At 38.7% G+C, this 21,565-nt stretch overlaps 1 protein-coding gene across 1 annotated transcript in view; it reads right to left on the reverse strand.

Moving 5' to 3' along the window:
- Window positions 1-21,565, reverse strand: part of INPP4B (inositol polyphosphate-4-phosphatase type II B) — a 496,781-nt gene that overhangs the window by 145,375 nt on the left and 329,841 nt on the right. The window contains exons 11-12 of the mRNA XM_023754658.1: window positions 9,594-9,705; window positions 4,473-4,545 (exon numbers count right to left, since the gene is read on the reverse strand). Coding sequence (XP_023610426.1) covers window positions 4,473-4,545; window positions 9,594-9,705 — 185 coding nt within the window. The remainder of the gene's footprint in view (window positions 1-4,472; window positions 4,546-9,593; window positions 9,706-21,565) is intronic.

Consider the following 21,565-nt stretch of genomic DNA (forward strand, 5'->3'; position numbering starts at 1 on the left):
TATTTCCCTGATTGTTTTATTTCACTTAGCATAATAGTCTCCAGGCCTATCCATGCTGTCTCAAAGGGTAAAAGATGCTTATTTTTCACAACTGCATAGTATTCCATTGGCAAATGTACCAGTTTTTTAATCCGTTCATCTACTGATGGGCACTTAGGCTATTTCCAAATCTTAGCTATTATAAATAACTAGAGGCCTGATGCACAAAATTTGTGCAAGAGTAGGCCTTCCTTCCCCTGGCTGCCAGCATTGGCTTCCCTCTGGCACCTGGACCTGGGCTTCCCTCAGGAACCCGGGACCCGGGGCTTCCCTCTGGCCGCCAGCAGGCACCCAGGACCCAGGCTTCCCTCACTGTCCCTGCTTCATCCAGAAGGTGGTCCAGAAGGATGTCGGGAAGGACATCTGGTCTAATTAGCATATTATGCTTTTATTATTATAGATGCTGCTACTAGCATAGGGGTGCATATATTCTTTCTGACTGGTGTTTTGGGGTTTTTAGGATATATTCCCAGAAGTGGGATTGCTAGGTCAAATGGCAGTTCCATTTTTAATTTTTTGAGGAAATTCCATACTGCATTCCCACCAGCAATAAACTAGTGTTCCCTTTTCTCCATATACTAGCCAGCACTTGATGTTTGTTGGTGTGTGTGGGTGGGGGGATGAGAAGAGATAAACCAAAGAACTTATATACTTACTAGAGGCCCAGTGCATGGATTCATGCACTGGTGGGGTCCCTCAGCCTGGCCTGTGCCCTCTCGCAATCCAGGACCCCTTGGGGGATGTAGTAGTGCTCGAAGTGGCAGGCAGCTGGGGAGGAGCCTGAGCCAGGGCCTGGCACCACACCACTCCTGCTCATCCTGACCCCACAGCACCTGCTGCAGGCTCACGCCCAGTCAGTACCATTAGGGAGAGGTTTGCGCCACCATAGTGGCACTCGCCAGCCACGAGCATGGTGTCTGGCACCTGTCAGTTAGCTGAGCAGTGCTCCCGCTGTGGAAGCACACTGACCACCAAGGGGCAGCTCCTGCATTGAGTGTCTGCCCTGGTGGTCAGTGCACATCATAGCAACCAGTCGACCAGTCGCTTAGGCTTTTATATATATAGATATGCATAGCCCATTGATAGAGACAATAGGGTGGTGAAGGCCTGGAGGGGGGAGGGGCTGAATGGAGGGTGATGGGGGGAGGGGAGACATTTGTAATACTGTTATCAATAAAAAATATATATATTTTTTAAAAACAAAAAAAATCTATCTTTTATAACATTTGACTGTCATCTAGTCTTATCTCTGCCTAATAAAAGAAGGCTAAGAGAAAATGTGTGTGGCAAATATCCTAGGTTCTGAGTGCTCCTCTGGTTGACTAGACTAAGGAGGTTGAAAAGTGTCATTGGAACTAAGTGGAGTATCACCACCAAAACTGTCACTGCCATGAAAAGAGAAAAGCAGTAATCAATCATCTCTCACCCCACTAAGGGAGCATATTTGAATTGCAGAATGCAGCTGCTCCCATCAATTCCATGGCAGCTGTCTTTGTCATATTGCAATTTACACTTTAGGAATAGAACCCTCGTAATTTGGAAGAGTTACTGCAATTCCAAGACTCATGCCTTATAGATTTTACCGCCCAAGTGATAGGAGGTGATTTATTTTTTACTACGTTCCCTCTGCCTCTGCTTCCTCAGATAATATATTCCCTTACTTAAGACATTTTTCTCTTTCTCTTTGAAATTTATATTAAATCAATCAGTATTTCAAAATGGCATTTCTTTTTGTGTGCATAAAAAATTACAAGGTTTGCAAGAGTAAGTCATTTAAAAATTATCGTATAGTGTACACGATTTTGGTGATAACTTGATTCATTCAAATTGTATTGAAAATGAACTTAACATCTCTCACACTCTGTTTTGTTTCTCAAAACTGACATTTAGTAAATGAAATAGATTATCTGGATATCCTATATAATAAAAGAGAAACATGCAAATTAGCCATCCCTCCCCTATGCTCAAGCCACGCCCAAGCCACGTCCACCAGCCAATGAGGAGTGCATATGCAAATTAACCCGACAAAGATGGCAAATAATGTGCATACACAGAGCAGTGTGGGAGAGCAGGCAGCTTGTGGGGATGTGGCTCCCTCGGTTGCTCCCTTGGGGGGACATGGCTCCCTTGGTCACCAGATGGAGAACAGAGCAGGAGAGCCAGAGGCTTTGGGGGACATGGCTCCCTTGGTCGGGGAAAACCCAGAGTGTGGGGAGCACCAGGAATTCTGGGAATAGTAGTTTTGGTAGCAGCCCCAGGGCCGGAAGAAGAAGCCCAGAGCGCAGGGAGTACCAGGAATGCTGGGATTCATAGTTCTCCTAGACAGTAGCAAAGTGAGCCTGGAGCAAGTTACTGTTGCAGTGGGGGATGGAGGGAAAGCAAAGATGAGAGACATAAGTAAAGTCAGAGTGTCTAGGAAAAATTAAAGGGAAGATATCCTAAAACATCCAGGAAATCTCCACCAATGGAGCAAAGAAAAAAAAAAGCCTCTATTATTCTGTGAACAACAAACCCAACTGGGTTGGGGGGTCTCAGACCATTCACTCATATGATTGCAAAGACAGACAGAAACTCCAGGATTGGAGAGGGCTCCCCTGAGGGCTCCCATATTGGAGAGGGTGCAGGTCAGGCTGAGGGACCGCCCCCCCACTCCCCCACCCTCACCCAGTGCACGAATCTTCGTGCACCGGGCCCCTAGTATTACAATAAAGGACTAAAGGTTTATTTAACCTTCAGGTAGAGAAATAAATGTGAGGAGGACCCTTTGAGGATACATTAGATATTTTAACCACACGAATAATATATCAAGTACTTTTATGGTCCAGGGCTGATCTAACTATTGGGTAGACCCTTCACTTTTTAATGAATATCCCTCTAATATTACATCCTAAGTAAAATTAAAAAATTTTTAAAGAATGCTATTTGGTCATAAGTTTAGGAGGAGCTGCTCTTCTTTGGTATAATCCCTCATTCTACATACGTGTAGTTAATGTTTTGTTGTTATTGTTAAATTTTATTTTGAGTTCTCTGTACATATAAACACAGTCAAATGGTCGCCTTCTCTTTTTACATTTCCATTCTCTATTATTAGTGTCTTCCTTCAGGGAACAACTGTTGATAGTTTGGGATTATGTACTAGTAAGCCTTTGAAGTATGGTATCATTCATTCAGCTGATTATAATGTTATGTATGTCTTTGTTTAAATGTACATCAAGACAGGGCTAGAAAAACATTAAAGCTTCTTCTGTTGTTATACCAACATATTAATTAGTGTTTTTTTAGTAATAGCACAGCCTAGTAATTATGAGCAAAGGCCTTGGGATTGAAACTGTATTTAAATTCTGAACCTGCTACTTGCTAAGTAGATGAACTTGACCAATTGCCTCAGCTGTCACATGGGGTAATGATAGTACCTACTTCATAGCACATGTCAGATGTCAGAAATCAAGGTAAGACAGGCATACAAGGCATTGAGCACAGTGCCTGTCATTGTAATAGTCATTATTTACTATTATTAGTGGTATAATAATTTATATTATTATTTAAATATTAGTTTCATAATTTACATATACATTTTATGACACATTTTGAACTGTACCATATATCAGTTTTATTCATAAGCTCATAATTTAACACATTGTTTAGTACCTTGTTGAAATTCAAATATATTACTACTCGATGCCTGGCGCACGAAATTCTTGCACGGGTACAGTCCCTAGGCATCGCCTGCGATCAGGGCCAACTTCCCTGGTTGCAGGCAGACAGCCCCGCCCCTTCTCACCACCCACCCCGGTTCCTGGTTCCCCATTCGCCATCAGGTGATCAGAGACTTCCTGCTGGGGGAAGGGACCGAGAGGTTGGCCAGGAGGCCCCGATTGGGAGATCAGGGCCTGTGGGCTGGGGCAGCTAATACTTGAGCGCCTGCCCCCCTGGTGGTCAGTGCGTGTCATAGCGACCAGTTGTTTCACCATTTGTTCAACTTGCATATTACCCTTTTATTATATAGGGTAAGTAAAACAGTACATACATACACACCCAAGAATGTGCAGATATGTGTATGAATTTTTCCTACTGAATCCATATATCTACTGTTTTAGCAACTTCATTTTGAGTTCTATAATTAGAAAGTCAAAATAATTAAGAACTTCACATTTCTAATATTTACTCTGTTTTCCAGTGTGTCTTGTTTCAGAGAACATAAAATCAAACAGCTAACAGGAATTTGTCATTTAGCCAAGGTATTTATGCATCATTCTTGTGGAACTGTCAAGTCTCCCCCCACTCTCCTGGCTGATCACAATTACTGATACAATGACTAAGTGTTCACAAATGATTCTATGAGAATGCTGCCCAGGCTCAGCGTTGACTCCACAGGAAATTAAAATGTATGCTCATATGAAATTAATGCAAGTTTCCAGAACGGAGGTACATACCTGCATTCAGAAAAGGTAAGTTGTCTTTTCCGCTCACATTCTCTGGTGCTGAACATTCACATACAAGTGCACACTAGGGAAGAACACAAGAAAAAGGAAAACAGTTGAAAGTAATCAAAATAAGAAAATTATTTTGTTTGCAGAACAAGAGGCTGTTCACATAGTATCAAAAAATTCTGAACAATACATTTTGTAACACTATTTTCAGCATTATCTCTATCATGAAGCTTGCTTAACTTGTGATTATTTATTTATAATATGATTGTATTATATGGTCATAGAGTACATTTTGGTTTTAGTTAATGGCCACTTAGGAACAAAAGTAAAATCTGGGAAAGGACTGTCCACAAATGTTCCTAATACAGAAAATTAGATTTGACAAGCTGAAGGATTTTGTTTTTCTGACAGTTGAAATGATTTTGAATCAATAAAAAGCAAATTATTTTCTAGATTTTAAGCAAAGGCAACTTTAAATCATATATGTGTGTATATATATATATATAATTTAGTATTTAGTATATTTAGTAGTATTTAATTACATAAAGGAAAAGGAGAGTTTTGTCTCCAGCAAAACAGTGCAAACACCTGCTCATACAGTATGAGGACAATTTACAAATAAGCTGATCCAGAGATGGGCAAGGCCATGAGCCCTTACAAAGCCCACACTTGTCTCCACAGAAGAGAAGAGGCCTAGAGGAGCACAATGCCATGTTCCTGGTGAGCAAACCTCGAGTGGGAGACAGTATCCCAGACAATCTATTAGTAAGCGTGGGACTGTCCTTCAGCTTCCCATGAAGCTGTAACTAACAGAGGAAGCAAAACTCTTCTGACCCCAGGAGGTTGACAAGAGACCTATTTTCATACAAACACCAGGATTTGTTTCTTCACATGAGTTTCCTTCTATCTCTAGCCAAAAAAAAAAAAAAAGCCGGGGGAAGGAAAACAATAAATTTTCAGAGCAAATATTTCAAACTGAACAAAAACAAACAAAAAACCAGCAATTTCTTCTGGTGATGAGTTCTGTGGGAAACAGCCACCATTCTGGAGTGCTCGGCCTTCCTCAGAAGGTTCCTCTGACTCAGACCGCTCTCCCCCAAATGGGGTATCAGAATTGCTTGGGCTATTTCCTAACTGTCCAGTCTGTCTCCCTTCACCCTTCCTTCCCCAGGCACTGCCCCCTTTGAGAATCACAACCACTGAAGGTACCGGTAATGATGGATTATAGATATATATAGATAGATATAGAGATAGAAATAGACGATATAGATATAGATGACATATAGATATAGATATAGTTATAGTTATAGATATAGATATAGAGATAGACATAGATATAGATGATATAGCTATATAGATATATTGATATAGATCTATCTATCTGTATAGATATAGATATAGATATACTAGAGGCCCATTACATGAAGATTCATAGATATACTAGAGGCCCGTTGCACGAAGATTCGCGCAATAGGCCTTCCTTCCCCTGGCTGCTGGTACCGGTTTTCCTCCAGCACCTGGGACCCAGGCCTTTGGTCCGGCCGCAGCAAGGCTTGGCTTCTCCTCTGCGGCCGCAGCGGAGAAGCCAAGTCTTCACTCTGTGCCTGCGTATCATCTTCAGTCTTCACTCCGTGCCTGCATATGCAAATTAACTGCCATCTTTGTTGGGTTAATTTGCATACTCATCCTGATTAGCTGGTGTGTGTAGCGAAGTGATGACCAATTTACATATTTCTCTTTTATATACATATACATATACATATACATATACATATACGATATACATACATGACACTCATGAATTTTTGAGAATTTAGGAACTTTAAGTCAGGTCACTGGAAGGCTTTGGATTCATACTTTCAGAGAGTTAAGGAGCCAGGAGGAATGGCACATTCTGTGTTACATTTTAGTAAGTGCTCTGCTGAAAATAGACTATGGTGGGGGGCAGTGCCGGGAGGAGGAAGGAGGGAATCAGGGAAACATTTAAGAGACTACTGAAAATGTAGGTGACAGTCAATGTTGGTAACAGGGAAAGGGTCCTGAGTCCTCAATTCTGGATTTATTTAGAAGTCACAATCAACAGGATTTACTGACATATTGACTGTGAATATGAGACAAAGAAATGAGTAAAAAATGACTTCAAATTTTTTTTTTAAAGTTTGGATACCTAATGCAACATTTCACCTAATATATTGGATTTGTAAAAGGACAGTGTTCGTATTTCTTTTGTGAATTTTCTTTCTACTGCTATGTGATAGTAACACGTTGTCTTCTAGTTCTATGTATACATATATCAACTAAAAGTTTGAAATAGGGTAATATGGTGAATGACCCTCTGCTCTATCTTCCCTGGATGAGAAACATAAATATAATAATAAAAATATGATCTGAGGAAACAAGTAAGTAAATGTATGTGAGAGGAGAGAGTTTGGATTTTTTTTTATATTTTACTTCATGCTCTGAAGGCTATGTAAAATTCAAAATTAAAATGCAGTATTTTATATCAGAGGTATTATTATGAACTGAACTGTGTTCCTTAAAATTAATATGTTGAAGCCCAAACACCCAATGTGACTGTATTTGGAGATAGAACCTTTGTGGAGGTACTTAAGGTTAAAAGAGGTCATAGGGATGGGGTCCTAATCTGATAGGGCTGTGTCCTGCAAGAGGAAGACACCAGAGCTCACCCTCTCTGTCTGTGCACCTGCACCGAGGAAAGACCATGTGAGGACACAGCAAGAAGCCTGCAAGACAGAAGAGAGCTATCGCTAAGAACTGAATCATCTGGCATTTTAATCTGGAACTTTAATCTGAGAACTGTGAGATAATCAATTTCTGTTTAAGCTACCCAGTCTATGATATTTTATTATGGCAGCTCAGCTGATTAATATGGGTATTAATAGTTTATCTGCTTCAATATACATGAGAGATGATGTGTCATGTACTCACATGACTATGGGTCTAAGTGTAGTTTCTTGTCTTTCTCTGCCATAAATGCAAACCAGTGAAAGGGATGCTATTTTCAGGATATCCTTTCTTTCAGTGACTTTGTCCTTTCATATGTTTCAGTCATTCACTAACTTTGGGAGTTAAATCTCCATCAGTAACAAACTGTGTTAATACACCTCACTGATTTGATTTCGTGCATCTGCAAAAGGGTGTTTGCGTTTGCATTTCTAACAAACACCCCAAGATGATCCTGACCATGCTTTGAAAGCACTGAGATAAAGTTATTTCCACATGACTCTCCTAAATGTCATGCAGAGTGGACTTACTCCATGTTCTCTGTTCAATCACCAATATTCCCCGGGACTGCCAACAGAGTCTATAGCAAATTTTATAAAAGAAATTTGCAAAAGGTCAAGGTTTACTAAGTATCAGGCAGGACGAAGGTACTGCCGACAAAGCTCGCTGTGTTTACCATTTCTGTCACCTGTGACTCGTACAGGGTTTGTGCTGACACCGCCACCTCCTATTTCTATAAGAGCTCGGTTAAGTCTCTTTTTTTAAGTTCACATGACTAAGTCAGAAACATAAAGTAGGACTTGGGTGGGGCATATCCCTGCGTATCGAGTTCTCCGGTTATGAAAAGATCAGGATTCAGTTTGCGCTATCCCAGAATAGAAACGCAATAAAGAAATGAAGGGGTAGACGAACTTTGAGAACAGAGAGGCAGCTAGTGATAGAGTCAGAGGCAGGGAAAGTAGCCTAACTTAGAAATGGGACATGTGTCTGCTCCTGGCCTGGCTCATGCCCACAGGTCCAGGCACCGTCATCTGCCTATTTCTGATCTCAGACCCTGCTTACCCTCAAAATCCACCCTCCTTAATTTTGATACAAATATCCATGTGGTGCTAAGATGGGTCTTATATAGAACTCCAAAGGACACGAGGATCAAATAAAGGGACTAACCCCAAACAGGTCTTGTTTACACAAACCCTAAGAGGATCTGCTATGAAACTTCAGCATAGCCCTGACATTTGGAGGCAACCTGATTCAAACTCCAGGCCTCCTAGGAATCTTTTCATGATCTGGGATATGCTCCGAGGGAGAGCAGGGGAACAGAGAGAAACAAGTGTTTCTTAGTAAAAGGAATTTACTAAAATGCTAATTTGCCTTTTGTAAATTTCTTTTATAAAATTTGCTATAGACTTACATATATTTGCTATAGAATTACGTATATTTGAAAAGGAGTCTTATATTGTGTAAAGTTAATGATTCATTAAGTGTTACATAAACACCATCTTCCATGTAGATGTTTCCTTACCAACAAAATTCAAATGTTCCCAGATAAGAGTCTCTAAGCTAGAAGTTAAGTCAGAATGAGCCTTGTCATTTAAAAAATGTTCATTTATGACAAGGCAGGAATTACAGTGTGTACACAAGCTCATGTTCCTGAAAAGAACTATTAGCCGTTTTGAAGCCTGTCCCCTATGTCTCAATAAAATAGGCAATTGCATTCCTAAGACAGGAATTTGGGCTAATACTTGATATCAAGTTTTCATCTCCTGCAGAAAAGGGAGTAGAAAGCAAGTAAGACTCCCAGCTACATCGTGAGAGGCACTGGAACCTTTATCCTGGGCTGCAAGGAAGCCCCTTGGCCTCCAGCGGGCATCGCCCCTCCTGCAGAGCTGCCCCTCCACCGTGGACAATTCCCTGCTTCTCTCTCTGCAGTTTCATAAGGCGCAGTGTTAAGAAGTCTGCCCTCCTTCACATAAGAATGAAATCTAAGTTCAATCTGTATCTTTTTCCAAAGAGGATTTTGAGAGTAGGGAAGTGGTTACTTGTGGTAATAGTCCTCCAAGAATTTCCTGGGCATCTCCTGAAGGGTTAATTATGGCAGAGTGCAACCGTGATCAACTGAGAAGAGGCAGCGTGGACACAGGAGCGGGCAGAGAAGAGGAAGATGTTTCTGAGTGGCACCTGCCTTTGCCTAGTTCCATGCAAACAGCCTCAGCTTCAGAGGCTGAAACACACTTCTGGTACTCAGACTGCGGAGCTGATTTCTCACTTAGCTCTTGAAGAATGAGATTTCATACCCCACAGAGGTGTTGGTGATTCAGACATCCGGTGTAGATGATCCTTTCTAATTTAATTTGTGCAATGAGCTGGCGGAGACCCTACCTTTTGTCCCTGCACATCTGCCGTGATGTGGTCGGCTTCCCCATCCTCAATCTCCCCCATCTTCACGACACTGACTTCTATGGTGCCAACAACTTTGCCACCATCTGAAGTTCTGCAACCAAACATAAATGACATGGAAAGGTAAGAATCTTCTCTCTCCTTAAATTGCAGTAATCCCCCCTTACCTGTGGTTTCTCTTGTTGTGGCTTCAGTTACCCTGCTATCAACTGTGGTCCAAAAATATTAAATAGAAAAGTCCCAGAAATAAACAATTCATAAGTTTGAAAAATGCACACTGTTCTGAGTAGCAAGACGAAATCTCGCTGAGTCCTGCTCCGTCCTGCCCAGGACCTGAATCATCCCTTTGTCCAGCCTCCCCATGCAGTATATACAATATAATAAGGTATTTTGAAAGAGAAAGACCACATTCATATAACTTTTACTACAATATACTGTTATAATTGTTCTATTTTATTATCAGTGTTATTCATCTCTTACTGCGACTACTTATAAGTTAAACTGTCTCATAGCTATGTATGTAGAAGAAAAACCAGGAGTACAGTATACATAGGGTGCGGTACTATCCACAGTTTCAGGCATCCACGGGGGATCTCGAAATGCATCCCCCTTGGATAAGGGAGGGCTATGCCCATACATATCTGTTTCTGGAAACCACGAACATTGCTATTTACTTCAATGGTTTTAATTAAACAAATCTGCTTAAACCACAGCAAAGCGTGTTAATGTTGGTGTAGTTTTTAATTTCAAAAGAAAATGAACCATGAATTTGCAAGGTAAGTACATGGATTGTCCAAACTGACTGCATGAAGGTGAAAGCCCCTCCAGGCTGGCAGGAGTGGCCTCAGCATCACGGGTCAGGGCCCTGTTTGGCAGCCTCCACACCTCTGCAACAGCAGAAGCCACAGCCCCTCTGCACCAATTACATGGGATACTGTGTACATCTATTACAGAAAACACAGCTGAGCGAAATGGAAAAGACAACACACATCCCTATATTCCTCTATGACTGGGCCATTGGCTACAAAATTTGATTTTGTATCATTTTTCTTTCTAAGAGATCAGGTAAAGAAGGTTCTCTGCTAGCAAGCATAAGGAAGTTAAGAAACATGCAGAGCAGAATTTAATCATAGAGATTGGTTAGTACAACTTATTATTTTTTCAGCTAAAAAACCTGAGACTCAAAAAGATGGAAAGACTCGCCCAAGGTAACAAAGCGGAAAAACTGAAAACTCAGGTTTCTTTTTCAAATGTTGGTCACTGAGCAACTAACTCTTCTCTATTTAATGATGGTGATATTAAGATTTCCATCATCATTATTGTCTCAAACATGCACATGCTATGGTTGACAATAATAATGAAAGCTAAAAATAAAATGAACAACCACCATCTTTTAAGATTCTCTAATTTCTTTCTCTGAACAAGAAAATATCCAGAATAAATGATGCCATCATACCATGGAAATACTGTCACAAGTAATGGATATTTCTCCCTTTAACCTTCTTGGAAAATAGGTAACAAATCACCCCATAGTTATGATGTGTTGCTATAACTTCTAAGACTAACAAATAGTAATCACATGACACTTGGTTTTCTTTATATAGTCATGTTCTTTTCATACTGTCTTTCTTTCAACCAATTCCTTCTACATATCACTACTTTATTGTGAGAGGTGTCAGAGAAGAGAAAATTAGTAAAAGGAATTTACCAAAATGCTAATTAAAATAATGACTAAGTTAATTAACAATTATGTTATTAGATAATTAATTATGCTTTTCAGAAAACTGAAATAGAAAATTCTGGTGAACATATATAGCTAGTTTTACAATGTAATAAAATAAAGATTATGTACATAAAAAGTTATTTACTTGTTAAATAGCATATTAAGATTTCATATTAAAATATAAAAACGCAATTTTTAAGTCACTGTAAATCATAACATTGACTCAATTATTTAAAATTAATATATAAAACTTAATCATTCATCACAAAGAAGATGTGTATGTGGAAGACAGTATAATCTTTTTAGTGAAAAACTATATTAGCTTCAATTCTGGGATGGTTATAAATAATTCATTATACCATTTTCCAGTTAAAAATGACATAATAACTTGTCATAAGTTATGATATGACAAAGCTCTGTGCAATTTTTCAGTACCTGATAGTAAAACAGTTTATTAACAGGAACCTTCATTGGCACTACCCGTAATTATTTTTCTAAAAGATCTGCATAATTTCTTCCCCTAATCTGATCATTAATAACAATTAAACATACCTGTTTCTTCTTATGAGAATTGTTTAAAAATTTGTGCATGAACAAAACTTATATATAACATTCTAATTTTTTCCTTGAACTAAACCAAGGGATGCACATAATACTTTGAAACAGAAGGCAGAAGTTCCACAGCCTACCCCAGGACTGCGTGATAAACCAATATATGCCATAATGGTTAAAAGTGTGAGCTCAGGAATTTGAGCTAGCTGCTAGCTGCATGACTGTGGGCAAGGGGCTTAGCTATACAACACTTCCTTGTAAAATGGAGATGATGATAACGTTGTATAAGGATTACATTGACATGATTTTTGTAAAGTGCTCAACACAATGCCTTATACAAGATAAGTGCTTCTTCCTTCTCCCCCACCTCTTTATCCTGGTAGTAGAAGTGGCAGCAGCAACATAATTATTATTGCCATTAATGTATTATATGATATTTAATTTTATTATCTCCAGAAATATTTTATTAAAATTGGCATTAAAGATTATAGAAAAAGATTATAGGATCTTATGAATTTCAACAGTGATTATGTACTCACTAGAGCTAGAAAGCCTTAGTAATAAAAGATGTTCTAAAGCTTACATTCCTAACAGTGCAAAAAGCACAAGTTTATAAATAATTACAATGACAGCAAGCATTTCAAAGAGCCAAAGCAGATGACTGAGCAATGTCCTGTGGGAGTAAGCTTCTGAACCGTATTTCTATCTGTTTCCTTTGAAAAAGTATCTGGCTATTTTTTCAATAATTTTTATGCCTCTGGGTTTCCTACTTCTATTTATCTACTAAGGCTTCTACTTATTCCCAGAGCAAACTTAAAGCAAGGGGCTTGGTTAATCTAGCGACACTAGAGGGATTGTAGAATCAACCTCCAACTGAACTATTTTGTTTAGAAGACTCAAAATATACTAAAGGATGCCTCTTCATTTGAGATTTGTGGGAGACAGAATGGGGAATCCAGGTTATAAACTAAAGAATTGAAGCCAATGAACTGGCAGTTAAAATGCAGAACAGTTCATTATTCATTCCGTATCAATTTATCAGACCCAGCATATGGATATTCAACACTTCGCTCTAATCAGGAGAATCACGATTGAAATATCTATTCCCTTTATCCAAAGGCTGTTTCAAAGATCATTTAGTAGAAATTTAGGAAAAATTTATATTCTTAAACTCTCAATTATGCTTTCAACCCATCAGGTTGGGGAGGCTAGTGATAATTGCTTAGCCATTATTCATCACAAAAATTCTACTGAGTTGTCTGTAATGGAAATTCATCATATCTGTATGAAAGACATACGGAAGAGAGTTCTGGACTTGGAAGCAAGAAACCCAAGCACTATTTCCAGCTCAGCTGCTAACTAGCTCTGTGACGAAGGACATATCACTTAAATTACCTGGATTTTAGTTTCCTTTGAGGCCAAACAAAGAGTCAGTTTCTAATAGCTGTTCTATAATATCAGCAATAATCACTAATCATCCACTAATCACTCCTGTGGTTTCATAATATTGTTCTATCATAGGTACCATAGGCCATCATAGGCTGGTGCAACCTTGGGGAAAATCTGAGACACATTCTAACCTATCGTGCTCACTCCCACCTTCCTGTCCAAACTTTCCCCAAAACAAAGTACATGATAAACCTGGGAAGAAACTCAAAACTTATAGTCCAATAAAAGAGCTATTTTTTCTTATTTTATCCAGTGTATACATTTTTTTTCTGGCATTATGTTATTTTTACAAGGATACAAATTTGACTGAGCCAAGAAACACTTTTCGAAAAACTTATATGGCAATAAAAACAGGCTGTAGTAAGAAATAACTATCTCAATCTATGTGAAGGGGGAAAAAAAACACTATGCCATTTCAAACAGTCTATTGCCAGGTCATTACCACTAGTTAATGCAGAGAGCTGTACGAGAAATAAAAGATGGGATAGTCCATGGCTGCTAAAGTATTTCCATCACAACGCTGAGTTCCTATTTGTTTCAGCAGATACACTTAAATATTTAATCACGCCAACAAGATGGAAGACAACAAAGAGGAAAATTTCAGCAACACAAATCTATACTCCCTTCTCACTTAGGTTTTCAGCATGCATAAAACATTTGTGATTAAGGCTCTTTAAAATCTGCCTTTAAAATAACTCCCCTAATGCTTCCTAATGACACATTCTATTTCCTATGCGGAAACACACAAACATTTTTACAAGATTGAAAAATGGGTGATGGGGACAGTCTTCTAACAAAGGACAATTTCATGACATTCTTCCTCTAAGCTTCTTCACCACCTACGTTATACCTTTCCTAGTAGAGCAAAAAGAAAAAAAACAAACCTACCACTGGAAATGTGAAACAGTAACATGTAAATAATTCCTCTACTATGGAAATGCCACAGAGATACAAACCAACAAGTGACTTTGTAAATATCCAGGGAAAACCCATCATTAGCATTGTCAGTCTTTGTGAATAGAAAGTAAGCCTGGTGCTATGCACGGATTCTTCAGCTGTGAGATGTGCCTAGCATTTAAACCACTTAGACAAGTAACTGGGAAACGAAGTTCTCACCTGGACAGGAAAATAAACAAAGGCCATAAGTAAACAAAGTGAGTAACCCGAGATGATCTTCCTGGTGAATTTATTTACCTGACAACGCTAGATTTACTGAGGGCTCACAGAAGTGAGAGTTCTATTTAAGTAGGTATAACTAAACATACCTCTATCCTGGCTGAAATTCAGAAATGTAAGAAGCCATATAATACTTTCAAACTAGAACTCAAATAAAATGTTTTAGTAGTTCTAACTATTAGAACTTACACACTTGGTTTAGTCCAGGGGTTCTCAAATTACGGCCCGCGGGCCACATGCAAATACAAATATTGTATTTGTTCCTGCTTTGTTTTTTTACTTCAAAATAAGGTATGTGCAGTGTGCATAGGGATTTGTTCATAGTTTTTTTAAAAACTATAGTCCGGCCCTCCAACGGTCTGAGGGACAGTGAACTGGCCCGCTGTTTAAAAAGTTTGAGGACCCCTGGTTTAGTCCTTAGTCCCCTCCCTCCCCCGTCCCTTGTTTTGTTTTGTTTTTCTCTTTTCTCATTACAAACTGGCCTTTAGAAATTCCATCCATTATTATGGGATTCAACTATCTCTTCTATAAGACTCTTCCACAATTCTATATTCCCTACTCTGTCCTGATTTCCTGATTTAGAACTCCAGTTTCCTTTTGTCCTGACATCATTATTTCACACTCTGTAAGTTTGAAATCTATCATTTCCTTTCCTTAAACCCAACTCACATCGACAGCCATAGCATTCTCCAAAGACCAAGAACCACAGACCAGTCCACCTCTACTTTTGCTTTGCCCTGCCCCTACCTTCCAAGAAGTCACCCCATCCTGCCCATCAAGTTTCTTCCGTGTGTTCCTCTCCAAGGGCGACATCCCAATTAGATTCATCACCTCCGTTATGTTACACCTGGAGAACCTACCTCCCATCTGCCGGTATCTTTCTCTTCTATTCCATTCATGTCAGGTTTTCTTCTTAAGCCTTGTTGTCACTATTTTATTTCCTTTCCTGTGTTAAAAGTTCTTAGATATTTCTCAATGCCAATCCAGAGAATCTGAAGTATAGCCTATCTTCTAAGACCTTATATCAGGACTTGTCAAGGGGTATGGATATCTCAGTCTCTTTGGTTCAAATTGGTTCATACCATCACACACCATGAAATAGCAGAGTGTGCTTTAGTGGAAAGTGCAGTCAGCATTAACAAAGTTCTCAGTCATGGTGTTGGCCCTTTGCAGTAAAGAGCTATGTGACCATGAGCAGGCAACTCGGACTCTATAAAATTTTCCAAATTATACATATGAAGACCATAAACATCCTACTTATCTCAGATCTATGTGACCAAAAATAAAATCTTAAATTTAAATATAAAAATGCGTTAGAAGTCCTATGGTTACACAGTGTGGGCCATGGAGCTTCAAGAACACAACATGAGTAGGTTGACGATGTTCTTCAGACTAATTGGCTTGTAGAGTTCTCTTCACTGCTAAATACTGCTAAATTCCCCCTATAAAACTAGCTACGGCAAATATTTCCCTCCTTGTGACTCTATTTGGAAACTTCTTGTTTCAATGTTAAATGTGAAATACAAACCATCTCCTTGAATGTAAGAAATATATTGCTACATAACAAACGACCACAAAATTCAGTAACTGAAAGCCACACCATTTGTTATCTCACAGTTTCTACAGATCAGATGTCTAGGCCAGGTCCTTTACTCAGGGTATCACATGCCTAAAATTTATGCCAGCTAAGCTGCATTCTCATATGTTAGATCTAGAAAATAATCCTTTTCCCAGCTCTTTCAAATGTTGTTGGTAGAATTCATTTCCTTATGGCTGAGGTATGTCTCTTTATTCCCCCTAGTTATCAGCTGGGATGACACTCAGCCCTAGAGGCCACCCTCAGGTTCTTACCATGTGGCCCTCTCCATAGGCAGCTCACCAGATGGCAGTTTGCTTTTTCAAGGTCAGCAGGAGAATGTCTCTCTCTAGTTTGCTAAGAGGGTGTCAGTCTGATATCTCAGATACCCAGTGAAGAATGTGTTTTAAGGAGGGAGTGATCCACTGGGCAGATATGCTAAGAAAGAGGAGCATGGGTAATTTTCCATTGGTATCAACAATATGGAAGCCATTCATTCCTGATCATGACAAGAGCTTTTAGGTGAAGTACTAGGGATGAAAACCTGATGAGAATGGGTTCAAAAGACAATCCTACTGGAGAGCATTATGCTAAGCGAAATAAGCAGTCAGAGAAAGATAAATATCACATCATCTCACTCAATTATGGAATATAATGAACAACATAAACTGATGAACAAAAACAGATCCAGAGACAGAGAAGCATCGATCAGACCGTCAAACCTCAGAGGAAAGGTAGAGGAGGGTGGAGGTAAGGTGAGGGGGGGGGGCGAGATCGACCAGAAAACTTGTATGCATGCATATAGGCCTAACCAATGGACACAGACACCAGGGGGGTACGGGCATGAGTGGGGGTTGGGGGGCAATGGGAGATAAGGACACATATGTAATACCTTAATCAATAAATAAAAAAAAATAAAAAGCCTTTTAAAGAAAAAAAAAGATAATCATAGGAGTCACCGTCAAGACAGCTCATAAAATGATTCTTCTATGAAGAAGAGCAGGGAAATGGAGTATAAGTTAGAAGGCAATGTGAAAGATTTGGCAGCATTTTTTAATGCTACTAGACATGATCTAGTACAGAGGAAATAATTATAATACAAAAGGAAAAGGGGATAATTGTTGGAGTAATGTCTTGGATAGGTGAGAAAGGATGCTATCTAAAAGATGAATAGAGGGGTTGACTTTAGACATGCAGCAGAGTTCATCAACAGTAAAGAAGGAAGGCAAAGTAGATGTTGGTAAGGTGGTAAATAAAGCGTGAGAAATTGTCAAATTCCTCTTCTCAGTGAAACAGAAACCAGATAAATCCACTGAGAATGAGGAAGAGGGGAGATATTTGGAGGTTCTTGGAACAAGGAGGTGTGAAATAATGGTTTAAAGGTTGGGAGGGCAAATGGACCAGGGGAATCTAGTAGGACTATAGAATAGTAGTAAAAGCACCCAGGAAGTTAGTGGAACCTAGAAGCATGGAAGTTGGGCTATCCTAGCCCACTTGAACAAAATGTTGGATTTAAGCACAGAATTTAAGCACAGATTTGTTGTTGTAGCTTTTATTTTTATTTTATCCATCCATTCATCCATCCATCCAAACATCCATCCATCCATCCATCCATCCACCCATCTTTTGCTTAGAAAGTATAGTAATAGAAGAGGGGCACAGCAGTTGAGGGTATGTACAACAGTTGAGGGTATGTACAAGGAAATTGTTTTGTTATTTCTCAGTGATGGACCATGCAACCTCAACTATGTAAGAAGAATTCTGGATAGTGAAGACGTGACTTTAGATCAATGACTTGATGCAGTCAGGGAGCAACTAGGAAGATACTGGAAAGATCTGAGATGGAAATCAGAAAATAGAATACAGCACTTAAAATTAAGACTCTGGAGGGGTGGAATTAATGGCAAAATCTAGGGAATGACCATGGAGTGGGTTGTGAAGGAGGGTAGAGAAAATCCTGAAAGCCTAATGAACTGAAAAGATCATCTACATGGCTATGGAATCACATGTGTAAGAGGAGCAGTGCTGAAGAGGGACACAGTGAATTACAAGTTAAAATCCTCATCAAATGGTGATATCTTTAGGTCGTATCCATAATGAGAGAAGCCAATGGTATATTGGAGGCTGTGAGCCTCAATCCTGGAGAGTTTTCAGAGGATGCTCATCCTACACCAGGTAGCCACTTAGCAGAGCTGTCAGGGAGAGAGAGCCAGCTCCCAGTTAAATAAAGAATAATGACCAAGGGGAGGGGAAGGGGCTGAGGAGGCACCTCAGGTATCAGAATAGAGTTGGGAAGCAGAGGCCACCAGGAACAGAGTAAGAACTAGACAAACAGGGAAAATGACGGGTGGATGAAGGATATCTGCACAGGGACCCAAGAATGAGTAAAGGTTATTGACACAAGAAGGAAATTCAGTTTAGCTAGGCAAAATAAGCAAGGGCAGACAGGGTAGCACTAATTTTAAAATATTACAAAACCTGAAATCTCCCGTTCTCTGATTTTAACTTGTTTTGTAACATCGTCTTGACACTGCATTACCAAATCCTCTGGTAATTATTTCCGAGTTCAAAATGTGACTGATTCACAGTTAAAGCAGTGCAGGTAGAACAACAAAGGTTCCTACAGAAATTTTTGTTCTAAAGAAGGAAAATAAGTAAAGCAAAGTGCAAGACACACTGTTACATAGAAATTATATACTGTTCTTATTCATGCTAAACAGAATCTGAAGGTCAACAGGAATGAGTCAAATGCCCTGTGCCAGTTTTTCAATATAAAGTATATGGGAAAGCAATACTTTTTATCCAAAAATCTCCCTTTCAAAGCATTATTTTTAAACTTTTTATTATAAGAGAGCATATCTATTAATAATTAAAAGATGTTTATCACATCTCTAAAAAAAATCCATGTAAGAAAAATAATGGGTTTGTGTATTCAGTAGGCTGAGGTTCTCAAAGAAAGTAGAAAGAGTAAAAATGAAGTCACAGGATTAAAATTTTCAATGCAACAGAGATTTCTCTATATCCTTTTATAAATTTTTAAGAACTGAATTGAAGTTAGTATTCCAAATGAAAGTTTCACTAACGTGAAACAACTCTGGATGTAGCTATTTTCTCCTTCATTCTAAGATAAACTCCTGAGAACTCAGTATCAAAATTGGATAAAATCTGAGAATGCTTGAGCAGAAAGTAATCTTAAGTATCATCCAATTCATTTTGTACAAACTGAGGCCCTGAGAGGTTAAGTGAATGGTTCAAGGCCACCTCTCAAGTCATTAGCAGTGATGGAATTTGTCCGAGAACATTAGCAATCAGAAGGCTATGTCTGATTTTTTTAAAATTTATTTCTGAAAATCAAAATATGAAATGGTAATTTATCTATTTATTTTTAGCTTCTTGGTCAATAAGTAGTAAGGTTACCCACAGCTTCTGTCCGAATTGGCTACAAATTAAGGTTCTCATGATCTTCTTGGATTTGATCATTTGCTAGAACACTTCACAGAACTCAGAAAAGTACTTATTTCACCAGTTTATTACATTATAAAGGTTATCATAAAGGGTATAACCAGATGAGAAGACTCATAAGGTCCTGAGTGAAGGAGCTTCTGGGCCGTGGAGTTGACATGTACCACCCTGCCAGAACATGAAGGTGTTCACCAACCCAGAAGCTATTGGAACACAGTACTTTTGACGTTTTTCTGGAGGGTTGCTCACATAGGCATGATCGATCATTCACTCAATTTCCAGCCCCTCCCCACTTCAGGGAGGTTAGGTGTGGGGCTGAAAGTTCCAAGCTTCTAATTATGTCTTGGTCTTTCTGGTGACCAACTGGCATCCAGGAGCCCAACTGTCTCTTACTCAGAAGATAAAGTAGCTCAGAAAGCAGTTTCTTAAGAGTTTTGGAGTGGGCTGTTGGGAGCTGAACTAAACCAACACACGTCGATGAAATTTTTTTCAGAATAGGACAATAAACATATTGACCAATATTGAAGAACAACAACAAAAAAATCTACTTCCTGGAATCATATGTCTAGTTAATGCTAGAATTTGGACCACAATCTTAAGCAGTCATGTGACTTGGTTTCCAGTCCTAGTTAATGCAATAGGCAATCTACATGGCCATCCTACAACCTGCACTTAAACTTCATGAATCAGCGTTATGTACTGATTATTAATATGCATGGCTCAAACAGAAGGAGAAACTCTTGCCCAGAATGGGTAATCATGAGCACTTTGAATTGTTACTTGTTCCATTCTAGGCCTCTCCTCTAGCCTAAGAGTTGCCCAGGATTTTATTTTCAGATTAGTTCCAGAAGAAAACTCTCCTGATACTTGGAAATTCACTAGCCTTTCTTTTTGACTCCATATCTCTGTATCTGTAGGAAAGACATTAGGTGGAACATTTGAAACACTTTCACTGAGGAATGAACCTGTAGGTGTAAGAAAGGAAAAACCACTGTCCAGAAAATATATATATTCCTATTATTTATTTACCTTAGCTCTGAAACTCAACGAATATTGGACTGCTTCATTTTATGTCCATGACTAGCATTTTTGAACTCAAAGAATTTATAAAAACAATATTTGAGGAAGAGAAGCAATTTCATAATAAATATTTAAAACCAGTCACACATATTTTTATTCTTTTCCCCTCACTGGAGCTTCATATATCCTTTATTATCTCAATATATTTTTCAAATGAACTTGGCAGGAAAGATAGTGTCACTCAGTCCTTCAAGGACAGGAGGGTTTTGAGGAAAGCAGAGATGGCATGAAAGAAAAAATGGGGAGTAAACTATTTTCTATTAAAGTATGAAGGGATCCGTTCCTTAAAAGCTGTGAAATGATCCCATAATTTAAGTTCACCTCAGTGATATTAATTTCATTAGTAGGCAGATGGGAAATTTTAAGCAAAGTAATTAACTCCTGGTGACAGTTATGAAACTTCGCTTCCTCCAATGTCACAATCACAGGCTTATCCTTAAAGTACTTTAAAGGCTCTGTCATTTGGTCATAGAAGCAGTTCATTTCTACTAGTCTTAGAAATGAGGCCTGACAGCTAGGAAATTTAGTGCTAGTTGGCAGAACAAACAAACCCAAGGATCCTTAGAAACTGTCTCTCTTAATATTGTGCAAATCCCTGGAAAAACTTCAATTTGATTCTAGATAAGAGAAACATAATTCCCACTATACATCATTTCTAAATTGAAGATTGAAACTTTTAATCTTGCTTTGAATTAGAGAAACTGCATCAATATTGGGGAGGATAAAAATAAAATAAAATTTATGTTATCTGCCATGACTTCAATGGAGGGATGAGTATTAAACCAAGTTTATCGTGGCACTTTAAATTTGTTTTTAACAATAGTAAGTTTTAATGGAATGTGTTTGTTTATTTTCCAATTTATATATGTGAACATCAGAAAGATGTAACATTTAAAAAATATATATATATACATATATAATATATACTAGTATATA

The sequence above is a fragment of the Myotis lucifugus genome, unplaced genomic scaffold, assembly GCF_000147115.1.
Source record: "Myotis lucifugus unplaced genomic scaffold, Myoluc2.0 scaffold_1, whole genome shotgun sequence".
NCBI classification, from domain to species: domain Eukaryota; kingdom Metazoa; phylum Chordata; class Mammalia; order Chiroptera; family Vespertilionidae; genus Myotis; species Myotis lucifugus.